Raw genomic sequence first — 11,889 nt, forward strand, 5'->3', positions numbered from 1 at the left:
CACCTCCAAGGAGGTCACAACCACGTGGGGTCCGACCACAAAGGTGATGAGAACCCCCCCCGTGGTGGCCTGGGAGGTGGGGGACAGGGAGAAAATTCCAGAATGGCTCCTCCGCCAGTGGTGAGGGGGTTCGGCTGGATGTCGGTTCCTCCTTGAGCTCCTGCCTGTCCCCTCCTGCTGGGCCTGGAAGGGGCTGGGTCTACTGCCGCCTCCTTCAGGAAGTCCTCCTTACCTAACGTCCCCAGCAGGTCTACACCCAAGCTCCATGATGTGGCTTCTTCCCTGGGGTGCTCCCTTTTGCGCATTTACAGTTATTCCTGTGACTGTTATACCAACGCCCTTCACCACGCACGCAGGTGCACACACACACACACATGCACACACGCACACACATGTACACACACACACATGTACACATGCATATGCACATACACAGGACTAAAAGCATGCGAAAGGCAGGCCTGGCCTCTGGCTCGAGCCCACCTCCACTGTGACCCTCGGCCTAGCTAGGTCTGGGCCGCACACAGGAACTCAGCAAACACGCTGAACGAGGGGATGAAGGAATGAAGGTGCCCCGCTCCGGGAGGCAGGGGGAGCAGAGAGCCCACCTGCCACCGTGGCAAGGAAACGTGCAGAATGCTAAAAGTGAAAAACGGGCAGATTTAATTCGGGGGTAGGGGACATATCCGATAATGCCCCTTCCCCCCAGGACATGAGACTGCGGCTGAGCTGAGGTTTGAAGAACAGAATCACCGGGCAAAATGGCGCGCAGGGTGGGCTAAGTGGGCTGTGGGACGGCTTTCTTCCAGGGCAGAGGGGCAAGGCACAGTGTGTGCAGGGTGGGGAGGAGCTAAAATGCTGTCGAGGTTCAGAGGTCTCCCATGACAAACAGCCAGCCGGAGGGCAAAAGCCATCATGGACAGTGAGCGGAGGAGTGGCCAGGTGGGGGCCTTTGGGACCTGAGTCTGGAGGAGGCGGGGGTGGGGGCAGGCAGACTGCAGGGTTTCTCACATGTTCATGCTAGACAGACATTCATTGAGAGCACCTGCTATGTGCCTGCAGGTCACAATGAGACCACTGGTCTGATCCCAGAAGCTGGGAGGCCCTGAGGGGCTTTAGCAGGGCGTTGGGCCATCAGTCATAAGGGGACAGCAAGAGGAGAAGGGGGACCAGCTGTGAGGCCTGCAGCCTAGGATCAGCAGAAACAGCTACTGGAATGGATGGAGGTGGGGTGGGGGCAATGGAGGAGAGGAGGAGATGTAGCCGAAAGAGGGAGTGGAGGAGAGGGGTCAAAGATGGCCCTGGGTGCCGGACCTGAGCAGCTGAGGGGCTGGAAACACCAGGTTACCAGGGTGGGAAAGGGGGTGGGGGGAGCAGAGCGTGTTTGTGGACATAGGTCAAGAGCCCCTTCAGGATGGTAAACTCTGGGTGGCATGGAGAAGCCAGAGCCATGGTCAGGCTCAAGCCCAGCGGCGTGTCTACAAACTGACACTAACCATAACCAGCCATAAAGCGAACCGTGGCTCGCGGCAGTCAGCCCCTGGTTTGTGAGAACTGAGCTCTGGAGGATTCCCAGGTAAAACCACTGAAGCCAGCTTATTATAAAACCAATTTCCGTAAAAATGAGACAGGTTAGGTGTTTCATACGGTATCGCTTTGTTTTTTCTTCCTCAACAGAGGGCAGTTACATTCGTTTTCTCTTCAAATGGATTCCCGCCAGTCCACACTTGTCCTCTCCCTTCCGTGGGAAATAGCCCGGAACGAAGCACAGGACTGGGGAGGAGAAAGGGTGGCTGTCTGTGCGTGCACACGCACGGGAGGACTGCACGTGTCTTCACTCAGTGCCAAATGCACGGCCCTACGTGCCGTGTAATTGAAGGATCACCTGAGGAGCAGGAAGAGCTGGCGGACCCTGAAGGACTTACTTTTTATACACTAAAAAGAGGCATCGCCTGTAGGTCCAGGCTTTGAGAGAGTCGTTCCAGACGAGCAGAGAACGTTAATGCGCCAGGAAGAGTATGAATCACGCCTCCGCTATGGAACAGCGCACGGAGGGACCCGCCAGCAGGACACGGGGGCCATGGCGCAACACAGTCCCCTCTTCAACCTCTACAGCTTTAACCGGAAAACCTAATGCTTCTGACAAAACTGCCTGATTCAAATGTTCTCACCTGTTAAAAAAGATCGTAAAAAAAAAGAGGCACCGCGCTCATTTATCTGCGAAGCACGCGTGCGATTGCTGGGGAGCTGCTCTGCCCCACCAGCAAAGGCTGGTTCCTGGAGGCACAGCTAGCCATCTGCGGTCACAGGGAGGGCTGGGGGTCCTTCAGCCCCGCAAGTGCCTTGTACCCGCCCCGTGTTCTTTTCTGAGGTGCATGTCCTAGAGCCCAGGGAACTGGTGGCCTGGAGGGTTTAAAGGCAAGGCTGGGTTGCACCTTTGTAGAAGTCATCTGGTAACACACCTCCCTGGGCTGACAAGAGTCAGTACGCTTCCAAGGGCTTTGGAAAGGGGACCAAGTGGCTCCCCATGACCAGTCCTCACTGAGGCAGAGGAGGGATGCAGAGAGTGGCACAGGGTGCCGGGGTTAGAGCCCACTGTAATAAATAATATAAACGGAGCCACTTGCAAATGGAGCCAGAGCTGCCACGCCAGAGACACTGCTTTGTACCTCTCGTGTCTCAACCCTTTGGAATGCTAAAATAGGGCAAAATAACCTTTGGATGGGGCCTAAGCCCCTGTCCCAAAGAACTGTCTGCAAAGATAACAAGAAAGCAGATATGACTACCGGGCTGAAGTGACTGAAAATGTAAAACACTGTTCGGAATTAACGTCACTGTTTTCTGCATCAACAGCCATGCCTTCCTTATACTGATGTGATTGTTCCCTTTCACGAAAATATCCCTTGCTTTTGACTCCTAATTAGAGCGATTTAGGCTTCTGTCTGAATCAGTGCTTCCCAAATAGCTATTCTTTGATCCCAAATAAATGCTTGTTGCCTCTCACTTTGAAAAGACTTTTATTTTTAGGTTAACAACAGGAAGAATGTGGCTATTACTAGGGAGTTAGCCAGTTACAGAAAGTGGCCAGCTGTTGTCCTTTCCACGAGGGTGATGAGAAGGGGGACAGGGTCTAAGGCGGGGGTTCATTCATGCACCCGCACTGGGGTCCTAGACCAGGTCCTACCCAACGCTGCCCGGCAGTGCCCCCCCCAGGAATCCACCTGCCTGCAAGTGGAGTGCAGCTAAACTCACCCCGCCAGCGGGCTGCTCAGCCCACGGCAGAGGGTGATGAGCCTCTCTGGCAAAGCAGGAGATGCTGAACCATGCAGGGTTCGCAGTACGACCTCCAAGGGAAGGCGGCTTTGGTGGCCCCCAGGCCAGGCCCACTCCAGCACTGCCTACTGCGCTCAGAAAGTATTGGCCAAAGAGCCCAGCAGGGAGAGTCACTTTCCACCCTCCAGACACAGGCCAGGGGCTACAAGACAGGTGCCCCTCACAAACATGGCCTCCGCCCCTCTTAAACCTGGCGGCTGCCGCGGCAGCGACGGAAGTGCCCCTCACAAACATGGCCCCGCCCCTCCCGCTACGTCCTGCGCCAGCCTTGTTGGGTCACGTGCCGCGGGGGTGGAATTCCGGGCTGTGATTGGCCAGTCTTCTGGTGACGTCAGACGCCACAGCGCGGGCCGAGGGCCGCTGGGTCGCCGCGCCGCTGGGAAGCGTTCGCCTTAGCGCGGGGCTGGGGCGGCGTTGCTGGGGCGGCAGCGCGCCTCTCACACCCATGAGGAGCCGGAAGGTGAGCGGGCCGGGGCCGGGCGGGCGCCGTGCGGGGCGAGGCGGCCGGCGGCACCGAGGCGGGCCCACGGGACGTCTCGTCCCCGGCCACGGCCCCGGGGAGGCTGGTCTGGACCCCGGCGTCCCCGGCGCCGCCGGCCAGGGGTTCTCGCCTTCCTGTTGGGGTCAGTCAGCATGTGACCCCAGCTCGGTCCCAGTTACCTCACGTGCAGAGGAGGGTGATGTGGGGTCCACCCCTCAGCGTGGTGGAGGTTGAGGGGCCCCGGCCCCAGGCACGGCCTGAGCGGTGAGGCCGTGGACCACGGAGGGGGCTGCGACGCAGACGGCCCCTGACGCGACAGGGGGCGCGGGGCCTCCTGAGTCGGGGGAGCCGCGCCAAAGGCGTGAATCCCGACCCTTTTGGCGCTCGTGGCTGGAACATAACAGTGTCCCCTCCGGCCAGCGTGCGCGCGGGGCTTTTCCAGGCCGACGTCCCTGCCGTGCGGTTAAATTGTCCGGTTCGCCGTTAACGTCGTGGATACCGGCGGGTGCACCCACGACATTTTCCCTTTGTTTTCTTCGACCTGTCTCTGATTTGTTCTGTCCCTCTTATAAGTGGATTAAAGCGGCTGTTTTCTAGCTTCGCGTTCTCGGATCTTTTTCACTATTTAGAAAAAGCCTTTTCCAGCGGCCGCGGCAGGTCGGACATACCCGTGCTCACTCAGCTTCGGAGCCGAACCAGCTTAATTGCAGAGCTGCGGGCACCTGCTCCTGCAGAGCTCTTGCTTGTCCCCCGCATCTCTTGGTACAGACCCACTAAGGCACCGTCTCCGGTTTTCGGCTTGCGTGTCTGTCATTCTGTCTTCAAGTTCGCTCATTCACATTCTGCCAGTTCATGTCTGCTCGTGGGCCCCTCAGATGTCTTTCTAGGTTACGCCTTCAGCTGCGGAATTTCCATTTGGCTTTTAGATTTCATCTTTTTATTGACATTCTCTTCTTGGTGCAATATTATAAAGTCTTTTTATACTTCTTTAATTATGATTCGTCTTTTGAAAATGTCTGTAATAGCTACTTTGAAGCCTTTTTCTGGAGAATCCAACCTCTGGCCTCTCTCGCAAGCGGTGCTCTTGTCTGCTTTCAGTCCGGTGTGTGGGTCTGCTTCGTGTTTTCTTGCATGCTTCATAATTTTTTGTTGAAAACTGGAAATTTTAGATAACATAGCAACTTTGGGTCCTGGTCCCCACCCCCACCCCAGTAAGCTTTTTATTTGATGAGTGACTGGGCAGATCATTGTGTCAGCGCTGCCAGTGCGCCTCCAGGGCAGCCTCGGGTGTGCCCTCTGTCACCCTGGCCACCAGTGCCTCCGTCTCTGACCACACCCAGCTGTTCAACTTCATTAATTGTCGGCTGATTGCTCAGTTGTTTTCTGCTGTGACCTGGGCGCAAGTTGCTCTACAGACGGATCCAGTCACGTCCTGGCTTCTTTTAAGGAAGCTTCTAAGGTCTGTGTCTGGTACTCGTCGTGACCCCGGGAGGGCTCCTCCAGCCTGTTACTCCCTGGCCCTCCCTCCCGCAGACTGGCTCGCCCCGTTCATCTGGATTCTCCTCACAGCCTCCCCGGTTCTTCAGAGCCCCCTAAGCATGAACTTCTCCAAACTCTGCTGCAGACGAAGTCAGCTCTCTGTTTAGATGCCCACCTCTCCCCTAGGCAGAATCTCTGAGCCAGAGCTCTGTGTAGTTAGGGACGGTGATAGGCTTCTCTGTGACACCCCTGCTGTAGAAGCTGAATGCTCAGGGGAAGGGGGACAGTGACAGCAGCCTGAGATCCGATGGGCGCGGAGGGGACTACCACCTCACAAGCAGGGGCAAGGGTGATGGGCGCTAGTCCGCCCTGTGCCCACGGCGGAGCCTCCGCTGGTCTGGACAGGAGGGAGCCCCGCTTCTCAGCCGCACTCACTCGGGGCTCAGCCTCACATCGGGTGGGACAAGGGGAGAATGAGAAGGCTGCCCTCCTGCTCCCCTGGGAAGGAAGCTCCAGGCTGGCCGCAGGGGGACGGCCCCCTGTGTTCTCTGCTGGGGCCGCTTGGAGTTCAGATACCACACACTCGTGCCTTGGTTCACAAATTTGTATGGATCCTCTCAAATAGCTGTTTCTTAATCCGCTCTTTGCGCACAGGACCATTTCCAAAGGCTTTAAGTAGCTGGTTCTCAATGCCCTTCACCTTCACCTTCACCGGGGCGAGGGCAGCAGGCTGCTTGTGCTGTCCCGTCGGGAGGCTGTCCTCTCCCTCCCTGTTTGGGAAACCACACATGTGCTTTCGCCGTCCACCTTAAGCGGTCTGCTTGCCGGGAGGAAGACCTGAAGGGTGGACAGGTCCCCATGTCCGGCCTGTTTGCCTAGCTGCAGCCAGGTGGCGCAGCTGAGCAGCAGCTCTCCGAGCTAGAAGACACGTAACAGGTAACAGGTTCCTGGCATTCGGAGCCAGCACCTCAGGTCACCATGCCCAGGATTAAACTGCAGCCGCAAGGCCACCTGCCCAGCTCGTACATGTCTAAGGCGGACCACACGTGGCCTTCAAGGTGCCTGCGACAGCCACAGCCCCTGGCCTCAGCCCGCAGCCTCGAGTCTACCTCTGCAGAGGGCCCAGAGAGCTGGGTGTGAGCCGGCTTTCACTCCCAAGGTCTCGGAACCAGGGATCCTGGAGAAGGGCCTGTACGGCCTAGGACCCCAGAGCTGGGCGACAGGCTCTCTGTCCAGCCCCACTGAGTGGCGGGCAGTGTCACGTGACGACTCTGGGAGCTCACGCTTGGGGGAATCGTGGGTGATGAAGCAACTTCAGAGGGTCTTTGAAGGCAGACAGCACTTATGTGACCTCAAACAGATTCCTCACCCAAGTCCTCACTGAAGTGGGGACGCTGCCCCTTTTAAAGCTGTTTGAGCTTCGAGTACAGGCCCTGGTCACCGACACCCTGTGACAGCAGCCGCCGCCGTCAGCACCAGTCCTCCCCCAGAGAGCCAAGCACAGTCCATGTACAAAAACGTTTGGGGCAGGACCCGTGACAGGGCAGCGCGGCCTGCTTTCTCAGACCGAAAACGCCCGCTTCCAGAGACGGGCCTGACTGCGCTTCTGGGAGACTGAGCAGTAGGGCTTTGTCCCTGTGAGAGATACCACGTGGCCTCCGTGGGCCCCCTCCTTCCGTGTGGCTGCCAGGACTGTCAGCAGACCCCCTGCTCTTGCCACCGTGCAAGCCCAGACCCAGCGCCCGGCAGCAGGACCTTCCCGGCCCGGAGCGCCTGGTCCGAGCTGCATGTCAGTCCGTGGGCCGCAGGGCACAGGGATGGGGTGCCATCGTCATGATTTCTAAACCAGCTCCTCTCCTTTTTGATGTCCTTTCGCTCCTGACCATGCGGCCCTTCATCTGTCCCCTTCCAGGTTCCCAGTTCCAGAGCCTTCTCAATGACAGCCTTCAAGTTTGTCACTTACGATATCTGCCCGTTATTACACTGCTCACTGTTGTTGTTTCTTAAGTGTATGTAGTATCCATTCCGGCCAGAAAAAGGAATCAGTGGGAAACCTGCAATCCAGGTACGGTCAGGGTGCCGGACCAGAGCTCAGACACTGGTGGTCTGACGTTAGGGAAACTGCTAGTACGTGCAGGAACACCCTGTGCTAAAGACCTGAGTTATTCCCAAATAAAATCAAGTCTTACCGTTCTAATGAATTCCTTTCTCATCGTTCAAAGCCTTTCCTTTGTATTCAGAGTGAAACGCAGGTGGCCAGTTTGTTCACGTTAAGATGCCTCAGACAATGGTCAGCTGCTGTGAGCTGATAGCATTGAGACCTGCCAGCCAGTGTCTGTGGGTCTTGGGAGGGCGGCTGCCTGTCTTCCGCGTTTCCTCCTGTCTGGAACGTGACACCACGTAGAGGTTGGAGAACCTTCTGAGGAAGGAGACGTGTTGCATGTTCTAAACCCGTGGGGAGTGGACTTCACATGTGCTAACCTACGAGCGGAGGTTCCTGGAGCGTGGAAGATGGGGAGGCCGTTACCCCAAGCTTCCAAGGCAGTGGGGAGAGGGGGCCCTGCGTGTGACTCGGCTTCGTGGGGATCCTCACGTGTAGGCCACGGGCGTCCTCGCGCGGTGACGGCATCGCGGGGTCCGTCTGCAGTGGGGACCCCGCCGGCCGCAGCTCCTTGGGGGAATGGCAGCTGACACCTTTGTCTCTGGTCCAGCTCACAGGCGGAGTGCGGGCTTCGGCGCGCCTGCGAGCCCAGCCGTGTTCGGCCAGCTCGGCCTCTGCTCGGGACGTCGGTGTCGCCACCGCTGCCAGGACGGCCTGTCAGGTGAGCCTCACCACCAGGCCACCACCGGGGCCCTGATGCGGGTGATCGTTTCATTCGGGACCTTCCCTCCAGTGTGCTCGCCTAGAAGCCGGGGTTGCGCAGGTAGCAGAGGGCAAGGTGACGGCTCTGTCGGCCATCAGGGCAGCGTCCACCCTCCGGTCCAGGGGCTGCCATGGGAGAGTCAACCAGCTGACGGGCACATGTGTCAGGCCCAGGCTCAGCCGCCTTTGCTGGTCGTTCCGCCGGGTGCAGCCTTCTGCGGGATGGCACCGTCCACCGGAGGGGCCGTAGGGATGGCACGGCGCCGTCCCGCCCACCGGAGGGGCTGTAGGAGAAGGGTGGAGTGGGCTGGGGACAGGAGCCCCGTGTCACCGGTCAGAGTGACGCCGTCCTCGTACCCACGGCTCGGGTCCCCTTGGGACTGGATTCACACCCGCAGCTGGCATTTTTCTCAGTGCAGCTGTGAGAACGCCAAGGTCGTTTTCATGGGTACGTGTCAGGCACCGGCTCTGCCCGCCTGCGGCTCCCTCTCTGGCCAGGCCGCGGACACGGACGTGGGCTCCTTGTTAGTTTGTAAGCTGTCAGACCAGGCTTCCGAGCATGCCTCCCGACACCCCTACTGCGAACGGCAGGCGTGGGAGCCGGGCTGAGGCCAGGTCCAGACCCTTCCCCAGCTGGCCCTTTGGTGGCAGCAGAGAAGCAAGTGGCCCGAGCACACTGCGTGCTTCCGTGTCTGCCGAGGTCCGCGTGGGGCCACCGCCGGCCTCTGGGTCGACACCGTTTGGCTTGCCATCGGCCTCTTACCCCTAGATGTGTCTGCTCTTCCCTGATGTCCTCCTTTCTCGACAGACTTCCTCGTCACACAAAGGCCCCGACAGGCGAACTTCCAAGAAGTTCAAGTATGACAAAGGTCAGCTCGTGAAGTCGGAGTTACAGAAACTGGTCCCTAAGAGTGATCGTGTCGCTTCGCCCGCGGTGCCGCCGGAGACCCCGTGTAAGGATGAGCCTCTAGCCTTGGCCGAGGACGGCCCGCCGCGGCCAGGAAAGGAAGCGGGCGTTCCTGCAGCACAGGACCTGGCAGGCCCTGCCCTCAGTCACCCCAGAGCAGTGAGTGACGGTCGCTCCGCGGAGACAGAGGAGGACCTGGCCCCGCCAAAACCCAGCGCCCTTCCGGGGACGGAGGCCGAGGGCGGCGTGGCCGTGCGGGGCGGGTGCACGCACGCCCTTCTCATGGACAGCAGCGTCTTCCTGGACGACGACAGCAATCAGCCCATGCCGGTGAGCCGGTTCTTCGGCAATGTCGAGCTCATGCAGGTAAGGCTCCTGGGGCCTCCCTCCCCGGGCACCTGTGCGGGCTGCACTCCGTCGCTGCATGCGGGGACTGCGCCCCACGGAACCAGGTGTCCCAACGGCCGGACGCGGCGGAGAAAGCACAGCATCGCCCCCTTACGGCACCTGCGCGCTCCAAGCTGAGTCTCTGCCATTTCCCTGGGTTGGGGGCCCCAGCGGGGGTGCCGGCCTCCTGCAAGGTGCTGACGGCGTGTCTGGTCTGCGAGCAGCCACCCCGCTCGCGGGCTTCAGCCCCTGTCTCCCCCGCCATGCGGACCTGCCCTCGCCCTCATCGGGAGAGCGCTGCCGTCTGGGGGGCCGCACTGCACCCCACATGGGAGGTGGAGCTGTGGAGGCACGTGCCAGCGCCCTGGGCCCACGTGACAAGCCCGTTCTCTCCCCCAAGGACCTCCCCCCGGCGTCCTCGTCCTGCCCGTCGGTGAGCAGACGGGAGTTCAGGAAGATGCACTTTCGCGCCAAGGAGGAGGAGGAGGAGGACGCGGAGACGTAGAGCGAACGCGGCCACGGCCTCTCTGTTTCGTGCAGTTCACGATGTGGCGGTTTAGCATACTGGGTTGATAAAAAGTCATCTCCAAGAGGGCGTGTTCGTCATCACTTTTGAGCTGACCCCTGAAAGTCAACAGCGCGGTGACCAGGTGAACTGACGCCGCCGGGGGTGGAAGGCTGCCCCTCGGGCGCCAGCGTCGCACCTGACAGCAGCGCCGAGGGGGCGGTGGTCGCGCTGGCTCGGGGCCTGGGCTAACGAGAGGCTTGTGAGCACGCGCTGCACCTAACTCTGGTTCTGACGACGTGGGCATTGATGCTCCGTTGTCAGAGCTCATTCTTGCAGGCGACCAGCGACGGTTCTTACAGAACCTTCCTCTTTGTGTACAGAGAGCCAGCGTCTACTTTGGAAATTTAGCAAAATGCGTATGGTAAAAAATAAATATATTTTGAAAACGTTTTTAAAGAAGTCACATGTCCCTGAAAGGTTTGAGAGCCACGTGGAGCAAGCGCACCCTGTCCTGCCTCATCCTCGGCCGCTCAGCCCCTCAGCCTCTGCGCCCAGCGCCCGCCGGAGGCAGGGCCTCGAGTGCAGCCTAGGCCTGAGGCCTGGCTGTGGCCTCCTCTTGTGCAGGCTGTTTGCAACATTGTCCGCCCTGTGTGGTGGGGACACAGGGCAGGGACAGGCCATCTTATGGTTGATAAGATGCATGGTCTTCTTCCCAGTTCCTGCCCTCACTCTGTAAACAGCCTAGAATTTCCTCAGTGTTGTGAGTGTCTTTTGTCATGTTAACGAGGCAGCCCTAGGAAGGGTGGGATCTGGTTGCCAGGAGAACTGACCTAGTGGTTAGAGGATTGGAAAGCTCTGTCCCACCCTGACCTGCCAGGAGGGGAGAGGGCCTGGAGGTTGAATCAATCATCAGTGGCCATTTCCTTAGCCAGTCATGATTCTGTAACACAACCGCCATGAAAACCCTGGAGGAAGCTGGTCTGTCCTTCGGAGAGCTTGCGGGCGCGTGAACACGTGGATCCGGGGAGGGCGGGGCCTGGAGAGGGCATGAGAGCCCCACCCCCTCCCCGCACCTGTGCATCTTCCACCTGGCTGTCCTGAGCTACAGCTCCGTGTTCCCCGGCGCCATGCTTCTATGAGGCTAGTGGACAGTGAGGGCCGAGCCCCTCCATGGCGGGGTGTGGAGGCCCGGCCCCCCTCGTCAGGGAGCACCTTGCGATGCATCCTTGCCAGTGGATAGAGACACCAGTGTTGGTTGTCCCAAAGTGACCCACAGCACCGCGTAAGTAACGACCTGTCAGGCAGTGATGGGCACCGTGTATGACAGTCCATGAGACTGTGATGGAGCTGAAAACGTCCTACCGCCAGCGACGTCACGGCGGCGTACTGTCACGGCACCACGCATTGCTCACGTGTGAACAAACGAGCCGCCAGCTCTACGAGGACAGCGCGTAGTTACGTGCAGTACGTGACACTTGATGAAGAACGACCATTACTGGTTTATAGTCTCGCCGTGCTACGTTTTTTACCGTTTAGAATGGACTCTACTTATTAAAAACGCCGTGAAACTTGCATGCTGGCCGCAGCAGCCTCATCCAGCTCGTGTGTGCCGTGTCCCTCGACGGCGTCGCTTTCTCCTGGGCTTGGTTCGATCTCATTTTCTACAGAAACGTGCTGTACAGGTTCGGAGCCCAGGAGCAGGAGCCTGTCCCCGACCGCCCGGGTGTGGGGGAGGCTGTGCCGTCCGGGTTTGATGGTTACACACGACGAAATCCCCTAACGACACATTTCTCGGGTTGTGTTCCTGTCCCTAAGCAGCGCGTGATGGTGCAGGTGCCTGAGCAATGTGGGGTGCCTATAGGTGCACCCCGAAAGCACCCCGATGACCCTTCCACCAGCCTCAGGCTCCGTGAGTCACAGAACTCAGGACT

General features: G+C 59.2%; 1 protein-coding gene across 3 annotated transcripts; it reads left to right on the plus strand.

Moving 5' to 3' along the window:
• The first annotated feature begins 3,644 nt into the window (after positions 1 to 3,644).
• Positions 3,645 to 10,414, plus strand: CUNH1orf174 (chromosome unknown C1orf174 homolog). 3 transcript variants are annotated; one of them, XM_039842367.1, is made up of 5 exons: positions 3,645 to 3,793; positions 8,005 to 8,115; positions 8,520 to 8,591; positions 8,965 to 9,429; positions 9,851 to 10,414. In XM_039842367.1, exons 1-5 carry the CDS (start codon positions 3,779 to 3,781, stop codon positions 9,953 to 9,955), a joined length of 768 nt encoding a protein of 255 aa, XP_039698301.1. In that variant the 5' UTR covers positions 3,645 to 3,778; the 3' UTR covers positions 9,956 to 10,414. The 3 variants fall into 3 exon arrangements, with proteins under 3 accessions (XP_039698301.1, XP_039698302.1, XP_039698304.1); XM_039842368.1 differs by lacking the exon at positions 8,520 to 8,591 and having other exon boundaries at positions 3,646 to 3,793; XM_039842370.1 differs by lacking the exons at positions 8,005 to 8,115; positions 8,520 to 8,591 and having other exon boundaries at positions 3,668 to 3,793.
• The last annotated feature ends 1,475 nt before the right edge of the window (positions 10,415 to 11,889 follow it).

Source organism: Pteropus medius, unplaced genomic scaffold (genome assembly GCF_902729225.1).
Source record: "Pteropus medius unplaced genomic scaffold, Ma_sr-lr_union100, whole genome shotgun sequence".
NCBI lineage: Eukaryota > Metazoa > Chordata > Mammalia > Chiroptera > Pteropodidae > Pteropus > Pteropus medius.